Raw genomic sequence first — 12695 nt, forward strand, 5'->3', positions numbered from 1 at the left:
AAAAACAAACAAAACCAAGCCTGCGTGTGTTTCAGTAGAGCTCCCCTGATAAAAAAGATGGTAGAAGACACATACAGGAAGACTCCCAGGAGGATGGTGGGAGAATGGAATGACTGCAAATCAGTACCGCAAAACCCTGCAGCCACAGTGTGCTTAATGGCACCTTAGAGATGACATGACCTCTTGGTGCCTGAGAGTGGGGGAAGAGATAGTATTGGAAGTTTCATCACTGTAATAAGGCAAGAAAAAGAATCAAAGGGTACACAGATTAAAAACTTCACTTCCAGATGACATGTTATCTGTGTAGAAAATGCCAAGAAGCCTGTAAAAATAATTTTTAAAAATCCTAGAGCTAATATGGGAGGCCAGTGAGGCTGAAGGCTCAACGTCCTCAAACTCAGCATCCAAAACCTCAGGTGTAGCATATGCGCCAACATGAATACATGAAGACCAAAACTGAAGACTCATCAGTGTTAAGACACTTCAGAGAGCCTGCAAAGTTTAAGTCTGAACTTAACAACGCATGGAGTTCTATGCATTGGAAAGAACAAAAACTGGAAACCAAGACAAACCTGAATAAACATGAGACAAGCTGTGGCCCTAGACTGGAGGACCCGACAAAGTTATCAATGTCTCCTGATTGAGTTCCAGTTTTAATGAAATTCCTATCACAGATTTTCTGTAGGCATGGGCAAGATTACTCTAAAGTTTATACACTAAGTGTAGCATTATTATAATAAAGTGGGAAGAGCCATTCTACCCAGCATTAAAGCCGTCTATAGTTACGGTAACAGAGACAGTTGGCACTGACAGAGACACACAGACCACTGGGAAGGAATAAAAACCAACAAACAGATCCTCACAACTATGGCCATGTGGCTTGTGACAGCTATTGATTTTTTTAAAACAGAATCTAGTTATGTAGCCCAGGCTGACCTGAACTCACTATGCAGCTAGCCTAGGCTGGCCTTGAACTTGCAATCCCCTACCCCTGCCTCTAGCTTGCTAGAATTATAGGCATGTGCCTCCTGTATATATAATTTTGAAACAAATACAAAACCAAATCAACAGAGATGCATTCAACAAATACTGATTCATGCTTGAATATTCATGGATCAAACAAAACTGTTGAGAAAGGGAGTGTCCTGCCCCCAACCAACCTCCCCACTGTGCTCCCTATGGACAGACCTGGGCCCTGAAATTCTTCTACCTACGCAGTCTGTGTCAGGATTCTGCTACAGTTTCCTATAATGCGAGCTCAGCATATGCGTTTTTGTTTTGCTTGAGTAAGTGTGTCCCATGACACCTGACCAACCCTACTATCTGTCACCCACCAGAAAGGGACACAGCCTTTTCACTACAGCATAAAAATGAAGTTCATCAACAAACTGCCCTGTGGGAAAGACAGACTGGCTATGGAGACGTAGACATGCTCCTGAAACTGATCTTGCCGTGTCTCTGCTCCATAGAATAGGGTATTGTCCTACCTATAGCTTAACTGCTGCAATTCTCTTGGTGAGCCTGATACTAACTTAAAATAGGCAGTGTTCAGATGTGTATTGCTGGTGGTGGGCACGGTGGTGATCTTTCCTGTCTCCCAAGAAACTGGGGTCCTGAGGTTGACAACTAGTTTACAGTGTTCTGCTTAACAACATCAGCCCCAACTTCAACCCTAGCCTGAAACAAAATCAAGTCTGAATGCATCATGCCTTAAATAAAAACTTAAAACTAGAAAAAGTTTACAAATGATGCATGGAAGATCGTTAGGGTCGAGGCAAGGCAGAGTTCTTAGGATTGACACAAAAAGCATACACTAAACCAAGACTCATCAAAACCACACTTCCTGCTGCAAATGGCCTTAGTAGAAAGAAACCAAGGCAATTTAGTCTTCTGGAATGCCAACCTTCTCACATGGCAGTGTGATGTCATCTACAAACATGTCAAGCTTCATTCACAGCACCCCAGGATGCAAGTGGCTCATGAGCCACAGGTTGAACATGCCTCATAGGAGAAAACACATGCAAAAGCCACCTATATGACAAAGAACTAATACTTAGAATACATTCCCAAGCTGGAACAATTACCCAGTAAGGAATGCTCAGTACTGAACCAAAGACATGTCACTGAAGTCGATCTATAATGACAATTCCTAATCTTCTGGAAACAGTGAACAATGACATTCTTTTCTGCCAGATACTAACGCAAATCCATGTAGTTTCCTAGAAGGGCCATAAAGCTAGAGGAAGAGGAAGAAGAAGAGGGGAAGAGAAGAAGGAAGAAAAGGAGGGGAGGAAGATGAGGAGATCTTTATGTTTTGTTTTGTATTGTATTTTTTTTCTGTAATGGAGTCTACACCCACTGCTTTTGTACTCAGCCAGTTGTCCCTAAACAAAGCTTCCCCTTGTGGAATCTGCAGCCATTTACATGGGGTAGTCCATGGTCCTGTACAGCCTGTGTCTGTGCCTGAAGTGCACCTTGACCTCTGCGATAGGCCCTGCTGCCCATCTGGTAACCCCACAGTCCCTGGTGGGTGTAGGAGACAGGCAGCTCCACTCAGGCTGCTGCATACATCTCAGTGTGTAGGAGTGCATGTGAGCTGGCACCCACACTTTGCACAAGGCTGGCTGCTAAGTCCTATGCGTCAGTATGAACCACTTCTTTGGGAGAAAAGACTGTGCAGGTGTGCAAGAGAAATATAAGGAACCAAGCCAGGCACAATGGTGTGTTGGGGATTGGTTCCAATGCTTTGAAATAATCTGACCCCCAAAATGGGGAACCTGTGTGTCCAAACACTGAAGGTCCTTGTCCCCAGTAGGTTTTTGATTGATCAATAAAGAGCCAACAGCTAATGGCTGGGCAGGCAGACTGAGGTGGGACCTTTAGATTTGCTTGGACTAGGAACTGGGAGAGAGGGAGACAGAGTCATTATGACTTGGAGGAAAAGGATGGGATGTAAGCTGCAGGATAGAAAGCCAACCAGCCATGTAAGAATTTGGGTAAGTGGTTACTAGCCACTTCCCTGACTGAGCTTGGGGAGGCAGGGGAAGTTTTCAGAGACTCAAGAGTACTGGAGGGATCATTAGCAAGCAGGGGAAGGTTTAGAAGTGCCCAGACTTTGAGCAAGTCATGGCATGTCAAAAATTAACTGGTGTGGTGTGGTGTGTGTGTGTGTGTGTGTGTGTGTGTGTGTGTGTGTGTGTGTGTGTGTGTGTGTGTGTTTTAGTCATGAATCCAGATTGCTCCTGGGTGGGTGGGTGTGTGCAACCTGCCAGGAGCCAAATTCACCGCTATAGTGGCTCATGCCTATAATCCCAGTACTGGGGAGGCAGAGGCAAGAGGATCACTGTGAGTTCAAGACTAGCCTGAACTACACAGTAAGTCTGAGGTCAGTCTAGGCAACAAAGTAAGACTGTCCTCACCACCAAAATTAAATAAATATAAAAAGAGAAGAGAGAAGAAAGGAGGGGCTGGTAGGGAGCTCATAGAAGGCCCATGTCTTCTTCATGCTGGTAACAACTTTGTTGCCTCTCATGGCAAGCCCAGCTTACAGTGGAGATTTTCACCTGACCCCATACAAAATATCATAGGCCAACACTGTCATACATCTTACCAAAGGGAAAGTGTTTGCACAGAACATCCAGTAAGTCAGTAGCTGGAAGCCAAAGGTCTGTTTCTGGCAGTACAAGGCACTGTCAGAAGTGTAGGGGTTCAGAAAATACAGGGACAAATATATCTAAGACTGAATGCAAAATGCAGGGCAGAAAGGCTATCCTCTGCACACAGAGAAACAACAGAAAAGGGGCCAATAAGGGAGATGGAGCCACTAGACACACACAGCCCCTCCTGTGAAAGGGAACATGGGCTCTATTACTGTGGAGTCAGTGCACTCACATATCCTGTTACAGAAAGCCCTGCCCATCCCCCCATGAGTGTTGGGAAATGAAAAAGCAGTGTTCACATGATGCCATGTGGACTTCCATAGCCACACAATGGTGAGGGTGGCTGATGCCATGAAACAGCCAGGCATCAGGGAAAAGACGAGAAGGCAGAGGACAGGGAAGGGCAATGTAACCACACTCCCAGCCTCCTACCAACATTTAGATTGAAGCATGACAAGGAGAGGAACACGCAGCAAGAAGACAGAAGTGCAGTATGCTGACACCCCTGTGCCCACTGGGAATCCCAGTGCTCAACCTCTAAATCAGCAGGGAAGAGCCTGCCCTATGAAGCCAATCCTGGGCTTATTCTGGGTTAGGAAGGGGATGTGGAGGCCAATTAATGTCATTGTGTCACAGGGAAAGTGGCATGGTCTACTCCTACTGGGGATATTTCCCCCTAGCTGCAGAAATTCCATGTACCCAGTCACGTTTTCAGATATGATGTAAAATCTAGTACCACAAAGCCTAACAGCTCAACACCCTGTCTGTCCAGACTTTTTTCAGTCTAGTTTTCAACATTGCTTATTCTGGCAGGTGTGAGTGTCTAAGCATAGCATGTATGTGCAAGTGCGGCTGCAGGCATGTGCATGTGCATGTGGGGGTAAGAGAACATGAGTGTGAGACCACAGCATGTATGTGCATGTGCAGCTGCAGGTGCACACATGTGCATGTGGGGCCCAGAGAACATGAGTGTCTAAGCATAGCATGTATGTGCAGGTGCAGCTGCAGGCATGTGCATGTGCATGTGGGACCCAGAGAACATGAGTATGAGAGCACAGCATGTATGTGCATGTGCAGCTGCAGGTGCGCACATGTGCATGTGGGGCCCAGAGAACATGAGTGTCTAAGCATAGCATGTACGTGCAGGTGCAGCTGCAGGTGTGTGCATGTGCATGTGCATGTGAGGGTCAGAGAACATGAGTGTTTAAGCATAGCATGTATGTGCAGGTGCAGCTGCAGGCATGTGCATGTGCATGTGCATGTGCATGTGGGGGTCAGGAGACAACATCAGATAGATTCCTCTATCATCTCCATCTTGTTTGGGGGAACAGAATATTTCACTAAACATGGAGTTCATTGACTGGCTATCCTGCTGGCTTGCAAGCCCTCAGGATCCTCCTGTATCCACTTCTCAAGTGCTGGGATTATATGTGTGCAAAGCCACATCCAGCTTTTCAGACTGGTGCTGGGGATCTGAACTCAGGCCCTCATGCTTGTATAGCAAGCACCTTACCCACTGAGCCATGTCCTCAGCCTTCACTGTGTCATTTCTTGACTATCTGCTAGTCACAACAAATGATATATCTCACGTATGTTCTTATTATACCTCACACTGTTCACAGTGGCCCCTTGCACACAGCATGTTGTCCAACAAGTAACTGTTGTCCTACGGTGTCCCAGGCCCAAGCAGTTAGACAACCCCTGCCACTAAGCAGTTTGATGTCTAGTACTACAAGTCACACACAGTGGCTACAGTAAGTCTCTGACCCAGAAGGGACTTATGAGAGAGAAAGCTGGAAGAGTACCTTTGAGAAGATTTAAAACACTCCTCCCCACCCTCCCCACACACTGACACCCCAGGACCACCTCCTGCAGAACCCAGTATTCCAGCCAGCATCGGATGTTTTGTTAGTTCAGGGTGGCAGGGTCAGAGAGGGGCTTTTCAAGGGAAAGGGGCCAATCATCTACTGTAAGCCCCTGGGACCTGTGGAGAGGCAAGAATGGAGAACACTTCAGTAAAGAAGCCTCCTCCACGCTGGGCTTGCTAAGCTTGGTACCAATTCACTCCTCAAAACCTGTGCCTAGCCTACTGCCTCTTAACCCATCCAGGTTCCCAGAGTCAATAGAGTTGTCTTCACCCTCCCTTCTCCCGTGATTTCCTGTTGCCCCACCCCAAGCAGAGATGCGGGTCCAGGCCCATCTGATAGTGCTGAGCATGCGCATACACACACACACACACACACACACACACACACACACACACACACACACCCCTGCTGTAGGAACCTAGAAGGTCTCTGCTCAGGTTTGAGAGATGGGGGAACCTACCCTACATCCTGGCCAAAGTAAAGTTTACCATGAGTAAGTGTAAAGAAACTGGCTCAGATCTATCACCAGGGCTGGAGCAACAACTTAGAGCACAGACGAGACAAAGAATTGGCTTTACAACACAGTGCTCACATGATGGATACACGGAAAGACCATCTTCTCTGTATTCGTTTTCAGGCATTGACCATTCTCTGACCAGTATCTGTAAATCATTACTGAGTGTCTGGTGTGGGCATCCTCCTTTATAATGCACTACAGACCCGAACAGGGAGCACAGGGCTCCCTCCAGGAGTGACACACGGTCTCTCTCTCCAGGAGCTCATTACTGCATAGAAAGATAAGGCACAGATTTGGTAACTGGGCAGCAGAACATCTCAGTAGCAATGAGAGAGTTGATGGGAAAGAGCCTGAAGTAGCTCACAAGGGTCTGTCCAGTGGAGATGAACGCCATCCGTCACTTCTGCCCTTGGGAGGAGGGGCTGGTTTACAAGAGAAACAGGATTCAAGCCTGGCAAATTTTGAAGAAAGAGTAAAACCAAGGAATAGTGGGAAATACAACACTTTACCTATGCAAGCATTTAATGAAGAAATAAATCAAAAGATCAGAGTGGGAATCCGCAAGGATATGATCACGTGGGCGACCGCAGAGGCGGAACACTGAATCCTGTCAGGCAGAAGATGGGCTCCGTGGGGGCCTGGTGGGAAGAGAGGCAGGGGAGGGAGGTAAAGATCAGAAGGTGGGAGGTGGGAAATGCCTTTCCCCAGCGGGGGCGGCAGGGAAACAGAAGGTTCTGGAAGAGAGCGTAAAACAATCTAAGAGCTCTGGGCAGGATGCGAGAAGAAAAATAACAGTTCTGCGTCCTACAATTTAGAAATTAATCACACACTAGGGAATTTTTTTAAAAAGGAGAACAGCTTCCTATCGTTTTCTTTTTTAAAAATCTATGTACACCAGTCACATAAAAGAAACGCATAATGCCTTCTACGCCACAGTGGAAGGAATCCGTCCCCAAAGGTCCTTCCTTTGTATAAATCATGCCACCACAATCGACGCTTCAATAAAAATGAATATTTATGAAATGTAAAATGACTTGGATTAACTTATTCCAATTTCACCCTCTAAATTTAGAGTTTTTTTTTTTTAAATCACGCCAAAATGTAGATTTTGATTACAAAAGCAAGTTGGGGGAATATATATACTTGACAAGGAAAAAGAGAGCAATTTTTTTAAGTTGAAGTATGACAAAGGATGACAGAAAGGGGGCCGGTTGGACTAAAAACAGCAGAGACCATTTTCAAAGTAGCTGTTTAATTCAATAACAAAGCCACATTAGACAAAGCGCGTTGTTTAAGACAACACAAAGTGTAAAGCCGGAACAGCCGACCATCCTCATCCCATGGCACAGCCCAAATCCGGCCTTTCCTTTCTCAGCCACCCTTTCCAAGCTTCCCCAGGCGTACAGACTTTGTTAGCTTGCTCCGTCCGTCCACACGGAGTCAGCATGCTGATCTGACCCGGCCTTTGCAGCTCCTGCATCTTGGCAATCTCTCTAGAGATGCCCCATCTTTGCTGCCTGTGTGCTGCACCCTGGAGTCTGACCCATCATTCATTTAACTAGTCCCTGTTGATGGGCACCAATGACGCTTCCAATCTCTCTGCTGTAGATGAAGCTCCAGCCAACAGCCTGGTGCCGTCCTCATATGGCGTGTGTGTGTGTGTGTGTGTGTGTGTGTGTGTGTGTGTGTGTGTGTGTGTGTGAGCAAATCTGAAAGGCAAATCCCCAGAAATCGAATTCCTGAGTTCGAAGGTAAATGTGCATTTAAATTGTTGGTAGATGCAGCCAAGTTCCCTTCCATAAGAGTGGAGCCGGCTGACACCATCTAACAACACACAAGAGTGCGCGCGCCCCTCTCTCTCTCTCTCTCTCTCTCTCTCTCTCTCTCTCTCTCATTGTTTCTGGATTTTTACCAATGTGAAAAAAGGAAAACTGGTATTTGCATTTTCCTCACTGAGTGAACTTGAACATTTTTATGTGTTTAAAAATTAACTAATACTTTCTTCGGGGATAAAGTGTTCAAAACCTCTGTCTGATTTGTAATCACTGTGACATTTTTTCTTATGAAATTCTAGAAGCTTCTAATCTACTGGAGAAACTAGTCCTTGCCTTTTGTACATGATGCTGTGACCTAGGCTGTCTTCTAACTTTGCTTGTGTGATTTTTGTCATACAAAAGACTTTTTTTAAAAAAATTATTTAGGGGCTGGGGATTTAGCTCAGTGGTAGAGCGCTTACCTAGGAAGCGCAAGGTCCTGGGTTCGGTCGGTCCCCAGCTCCGAAAAAAAGAACCAAAAAAAAAAATTTATTTAATGTGCATGGGTTTTTTTATCTACAATCAAGTCTGTGCACTGTGCACATGTCCCCAGATGCCAGAAGGTGTCAGAGTCCTTGGAACTGGAGTTGTAAATGGTAGTGAGTCACCATGTAAGTGTTGGGAACTGAACTCACATCCACCGGAGAGCAGCAAGTGGTTAATAACTGAGCCATCTTCTCTAACCCCACACTGACTTTTAATGTAATCCAATTACCAGTATCTTGATTTTCTTGCTGTGGATGCAAAGGCCTTCCTCACAGTACAATTATAAAAAAAAAAAATTCTCCTTTTCCCGCACTCATTTCATTTTTTTTGCTCTTAACTGAAGAGTGCTTGCACAGTATTATATACCTGGTAATCCTGGTATTCAGGAGACTACAACAGGAAGACTGCTGAGGGTTACCCAGTGAGTTCAAAACCAACCTGGGGTACACATTAAGACTATATCAAAAGCAACACATTTGCATGCATTATATACATTCATGGGAAGAGCGGTTCTATCAGAAACTCTAGAACATAGTATATCTTCCAGCCCTACTGTGTGACCTTGGATAAGTTATCTGATCTCCCTAGCCTGTTTCCACACCCATAGTGGGGATAATGATGGTTAATGCAGCATCTTATTTTTGTGAAAATTAAATGTATTAATGTAGTTAGTTTCCTATGGTGCCTGGTGGATAATACACGGGTAAGTGTGGGCTATTACCATCCTGTCTGCTTGGGATTTAACTTTTTTTAAGGTGTGAGGCTAGAAATAGCATCAGTCTGACCCTACATGTTTCCCTAGCTGCTCCAATACCAAATTCCCCAAAAGCCCGAGATGACACCTTGACCAACATCATATTCCTGATTCCTCTTGATTCGTTTGCACCTCTCTAACGGCCTTGTCAGTCTGACACGCTACCATGAAGCAGTCACCCAAGCCTGCTCATGTTCCCATTCATTCCAGGTGGCCCAGAGAAAAGAAACATCAAAAAGGCTTAAAGGTTTGGATCTTCCCTCCTTGCAAAATGTCAGTCTGCCACTGGGCTGCAGCTGCTAAAAGGGTGCAGTCACCTTACAGAATACAAAGAAGGGAAGGATGAAGCTGAGATGACCAATTTAGCTCCAAAAGCATCTGACAACAGGACACGCCCGGAACTAGGCGAAGCAACCCTAAAGAGATGGGCCTTATCATCTGAAAGGGGCTCCAGTGGCCACAGACCTCTTGAGAGAAAGGGGTACAGGCAACAACAGACTTAGGATGATTAGAGACATGAGGAGTGCTGAGGCTGCATTGGAGAAGATTATAACTTCTGAACTAGGAAAATGAAGACTTCCATATTCACCATGGTCACCAAAACTCCTAAGATATAGTAAGGCACATTGTTGCTGGAAGCAAAGGCAACCCTAAGAAACGTCTCTAGCCGCCCTTGCTCTCAGTTACTTTATATCCCTCCCTACCAGAGACCCTCTAGTCTGCCATGTGACTTAGAGACATGACACAAGATGGCTGCCCATGCTCCCCTTATACTTGACTTTTAAAAAAATCACTTAAGTTTGGAGGCTCTGCAGCTGCACAACGTATCAGAAGCCTGCCTCCATCTTCGCTGCAGATAGCCCCTGGGATGTGTTGCCTGCGGTTGTCACTGTATTTAAGGTTCAAAGAAAACTCTGCGTCGAAACTTCCATGTTCTATTCAACCATATTTCTACTTTGCACTTAAGGAATGTTTGTTTGAATTGAGCAGCACAAGGTTAATGGCTTAGCAAAATCTCCTAGCCTCTTCTCTCCCCATTCAAGTCTGAAGAGATCAAGATAAGATAGTTCCACTGTCCACAGAGGTATCCAGTAGCCTTGTGATTATGGGCCAGGTCAACGGATCATCAGCCACTAGGTTTATGTCCAAACTAGATACCTAAAGCCTACAGTGATTTGTCAGCTCCTAACCTAAACTCCTCTCCCTAACCCTCTCTGCCTGAAGATAAAATGATTCTGAAAAACCAGTTTACCTGGCCACCTTTTTCTGGTTTTGCTAGCTTACCAAATAATTCGTTCTCTTTGTCTCCAAACACTCTTTCTAAAATATTCAGGTTCCTTTCCAAGTGGCAAGTGCATGAACTTGAATTCTGTACTGGGGACAGTGAGAACCTGTCAGGGATAAATACTCCCAAGAGGCTGGAAATATTACGATGAGGCTGACCAGGTAAAAGGGCAACAAGAGCTACAATGTGAATTCAACTCCAGTGCAACTAAGTGGTGCAAGGAGAAAACTGAGTCACACAAGTAATCAGCTGCGTCCTGCGTGCTCCGGAGGCTTAAGGGAGCACGCACAGACACCTCCTAGAGGCCTCAACCATAGTACAAGGAGTTAACTGCAAAAAGGGGGAGACAACCCAGCACGCCCTTGAAGTAATTACAAACTGGGAAGGATTCTTGCAACCAGCTCTGACCTAAAATTCCACTTCAAAACCTAAGTTCACAACGTTAGTTCTGCCTCCGGAGCTTCCGTAAAGAGGCACAGCTAAACGCTCCTAGAGGCCTGGGTGAGAAGGAAGACTAAGGATAAGCACCCATCATACTCTTCCTAGCCCCAAATTCGGAGCTGTAGACCAGCAAACGGACTGGGTCAATCCCAACGCTAGATTCTTTCAGAGCAAGACTCAAACAAAGAGAAGCAGGCAGGCAGGAGACTGCCCCGCTGAGCTCAGGCCCCTCCCGGGCTGGGTAGCGGGAGAAGGTGGGGGGCGCTGCTTCTTCGCGCACGCGCAGACCACAACCTGGGACCCACCCGCAGCCCCACACATTTTCCGGGAGGGCACTGTGCGCAGGCTCCACGCGCATGCTCAGCAGCCATGCTGTCGTACCTGCTACGGGGATCGACTCTGTGCGTCCTGGCAAAGCTTCCTCCGCGCTGATGACCTTCGAAGATGAGTCGCCCATCATCCGTACCGGGATGGAGCTGGAGAGGAGCTGGAGAGTCCTTCTGGAGGCGGAGAGCATGGACAGCGTGTCCGTCTCGCGGGCAGACCTCCAGGCCCGGCTGTCTCTGAGGGACAAAGTTCCCAGAGTACGTGAAGCGGCGCGGGCCAAAATTTATGCTGGCTGGGCGCCACCACGGGGAGTTAGAGTTCCTGCCGTTTCCCCACCTCCTCATCCAGGGTTCCGGGTGCGATGTACTCACTCAACCACAAGTAGAAAAGGGAAATCAATGTGTGTGCATAAAAAGGCAGCGAAGTAGAAGAAAGGCAGACCTATAAAAGGATGAATAGATGGACAGCTAGGACATTTGTTTCTTTCGGGACCATCTTGATAAATTGAATCGATCCAAAGTGAAAAACCAAAGCACACCACACCACAAATGATCTCAACGTGAACTATATATATAGTGTGCGTGTGTGTATAAATGTATAAATACGTTCTTCAGCCCACATAACGCTGTTTATGTGAAATTAATGGTGAAGTTGGATCAGACTTCTGAAACTATGAAAGAATATTCCTAAACCAAATCACCAGCCTTAATCTTTAGGTGGCTAGGACTAGATGAGTGATTTCAGAGGTCCTCTGAGATTTTGGATTACACACTGCCAAAATGGGCGGATAGTTTCATATGAAGGAAGGAACTAAGGATTAGCACCCACAGGGATTTGAAGCTTTGAACCTAAGCTTCTCCGTGGGTTTAGTTACCACTTTGTGTTCATGTGGGACTGAAATATAAGGACATCAGGATTAGTATAACATAGAATGTTGCCAGACACACAACGTTAAACAGATTAAGGTGTTTACCTTATAATGTAGAAGTCCCCTGGGCCAACTTGTCTCAACAGTTTACTTTCAGCTTGCTTTTGCTGTGAAATTATGCCAAGCAGGTTATTTCTACAAGGCCTTGCCTGAAACCATCCCAAGGTTTGAAGGGAGCCTGATCACTAAAGGAAAAAAAAGTGTGTCAAAAAAATGTACTTCTAATTTTCTGCCCTTTGATACACACTGACTTGCTTTTTCTGTTTTGTGGTTCATGGAACATGGGAAATATGCAAGAAAAATTTTGTAACTAAATACTGTGTAACCGAGGAATTTGTAACGTTAAAGGAAACTACTTGTGTAATGTTAGGTACCCCAGAACCACAGTCCATAAATATTTAGTAAGTAAGATATATATTAAAATGCACACATTTCTACTTACCTTCTAAGGAAAAAATGAGTTTTAAAAAACAAATAAAAGCACTGTTTAGAGTTGTATTGTTCAGAATAGTGGGTCTCTTGCCTCTGTCTTTCCTGCCTTGTGGTCCTGAAAATCCAACTCAGAACATCAGGCTTGGTCGCAGGCCCCTGTACCTGCTGAGTCATCTTCCTGGCC

General features: G+C 45.7%; 1 protein-coding gene across 3 annotated transcripts in view; it reads right to left on the bottom strand.

The window, feature by feature from the left end:
• Msra (methionine sulfoxide reductase A) overlaps positions 1-12263 on the bottom strand; it is a 338461-nt gene extending 326198 nt beyond the window's left edge. The window contains exons 1-2 of one of the 3 annotated variants that reach the window (XM_039093214.2): positions 12125-12263; positions 11206-11592 (exon numbers count right to left, since the gene is read on the bottom strand). In XM_039093214.2, the coding sequence (XP_038949142.1) occupies positions 11206-11341 (136 nt within the window). In that variant the 5' untranslated portion in view covers positions 11342-11592; positions 12125-12263. Of the gene's footprint in view, positions 1-11205; positions 11593-12124 lie in introns of those variants that run through there. The other 2 variants (XR_010057810.1, NM_053307.2) reach the window with 2 other exon arrangements.
• Between the last annotated feature and the right edge of the window lie 432 nt (positions 12264-12695).

Source organism: Rattus norvegicus, chromosome 15 (assembly GCF_036323735.1).
Source record: "Rattus norvegicus strain BN/NHsdMcwi chromosome 15, GRCr8, whole genome shotgun sequence".
Lineage (NCBI taxonomy): Eukaryota > Metazoa > Chordata > Mammalia > Rodentia > Muridae > Rattus > Rattus norvegicus.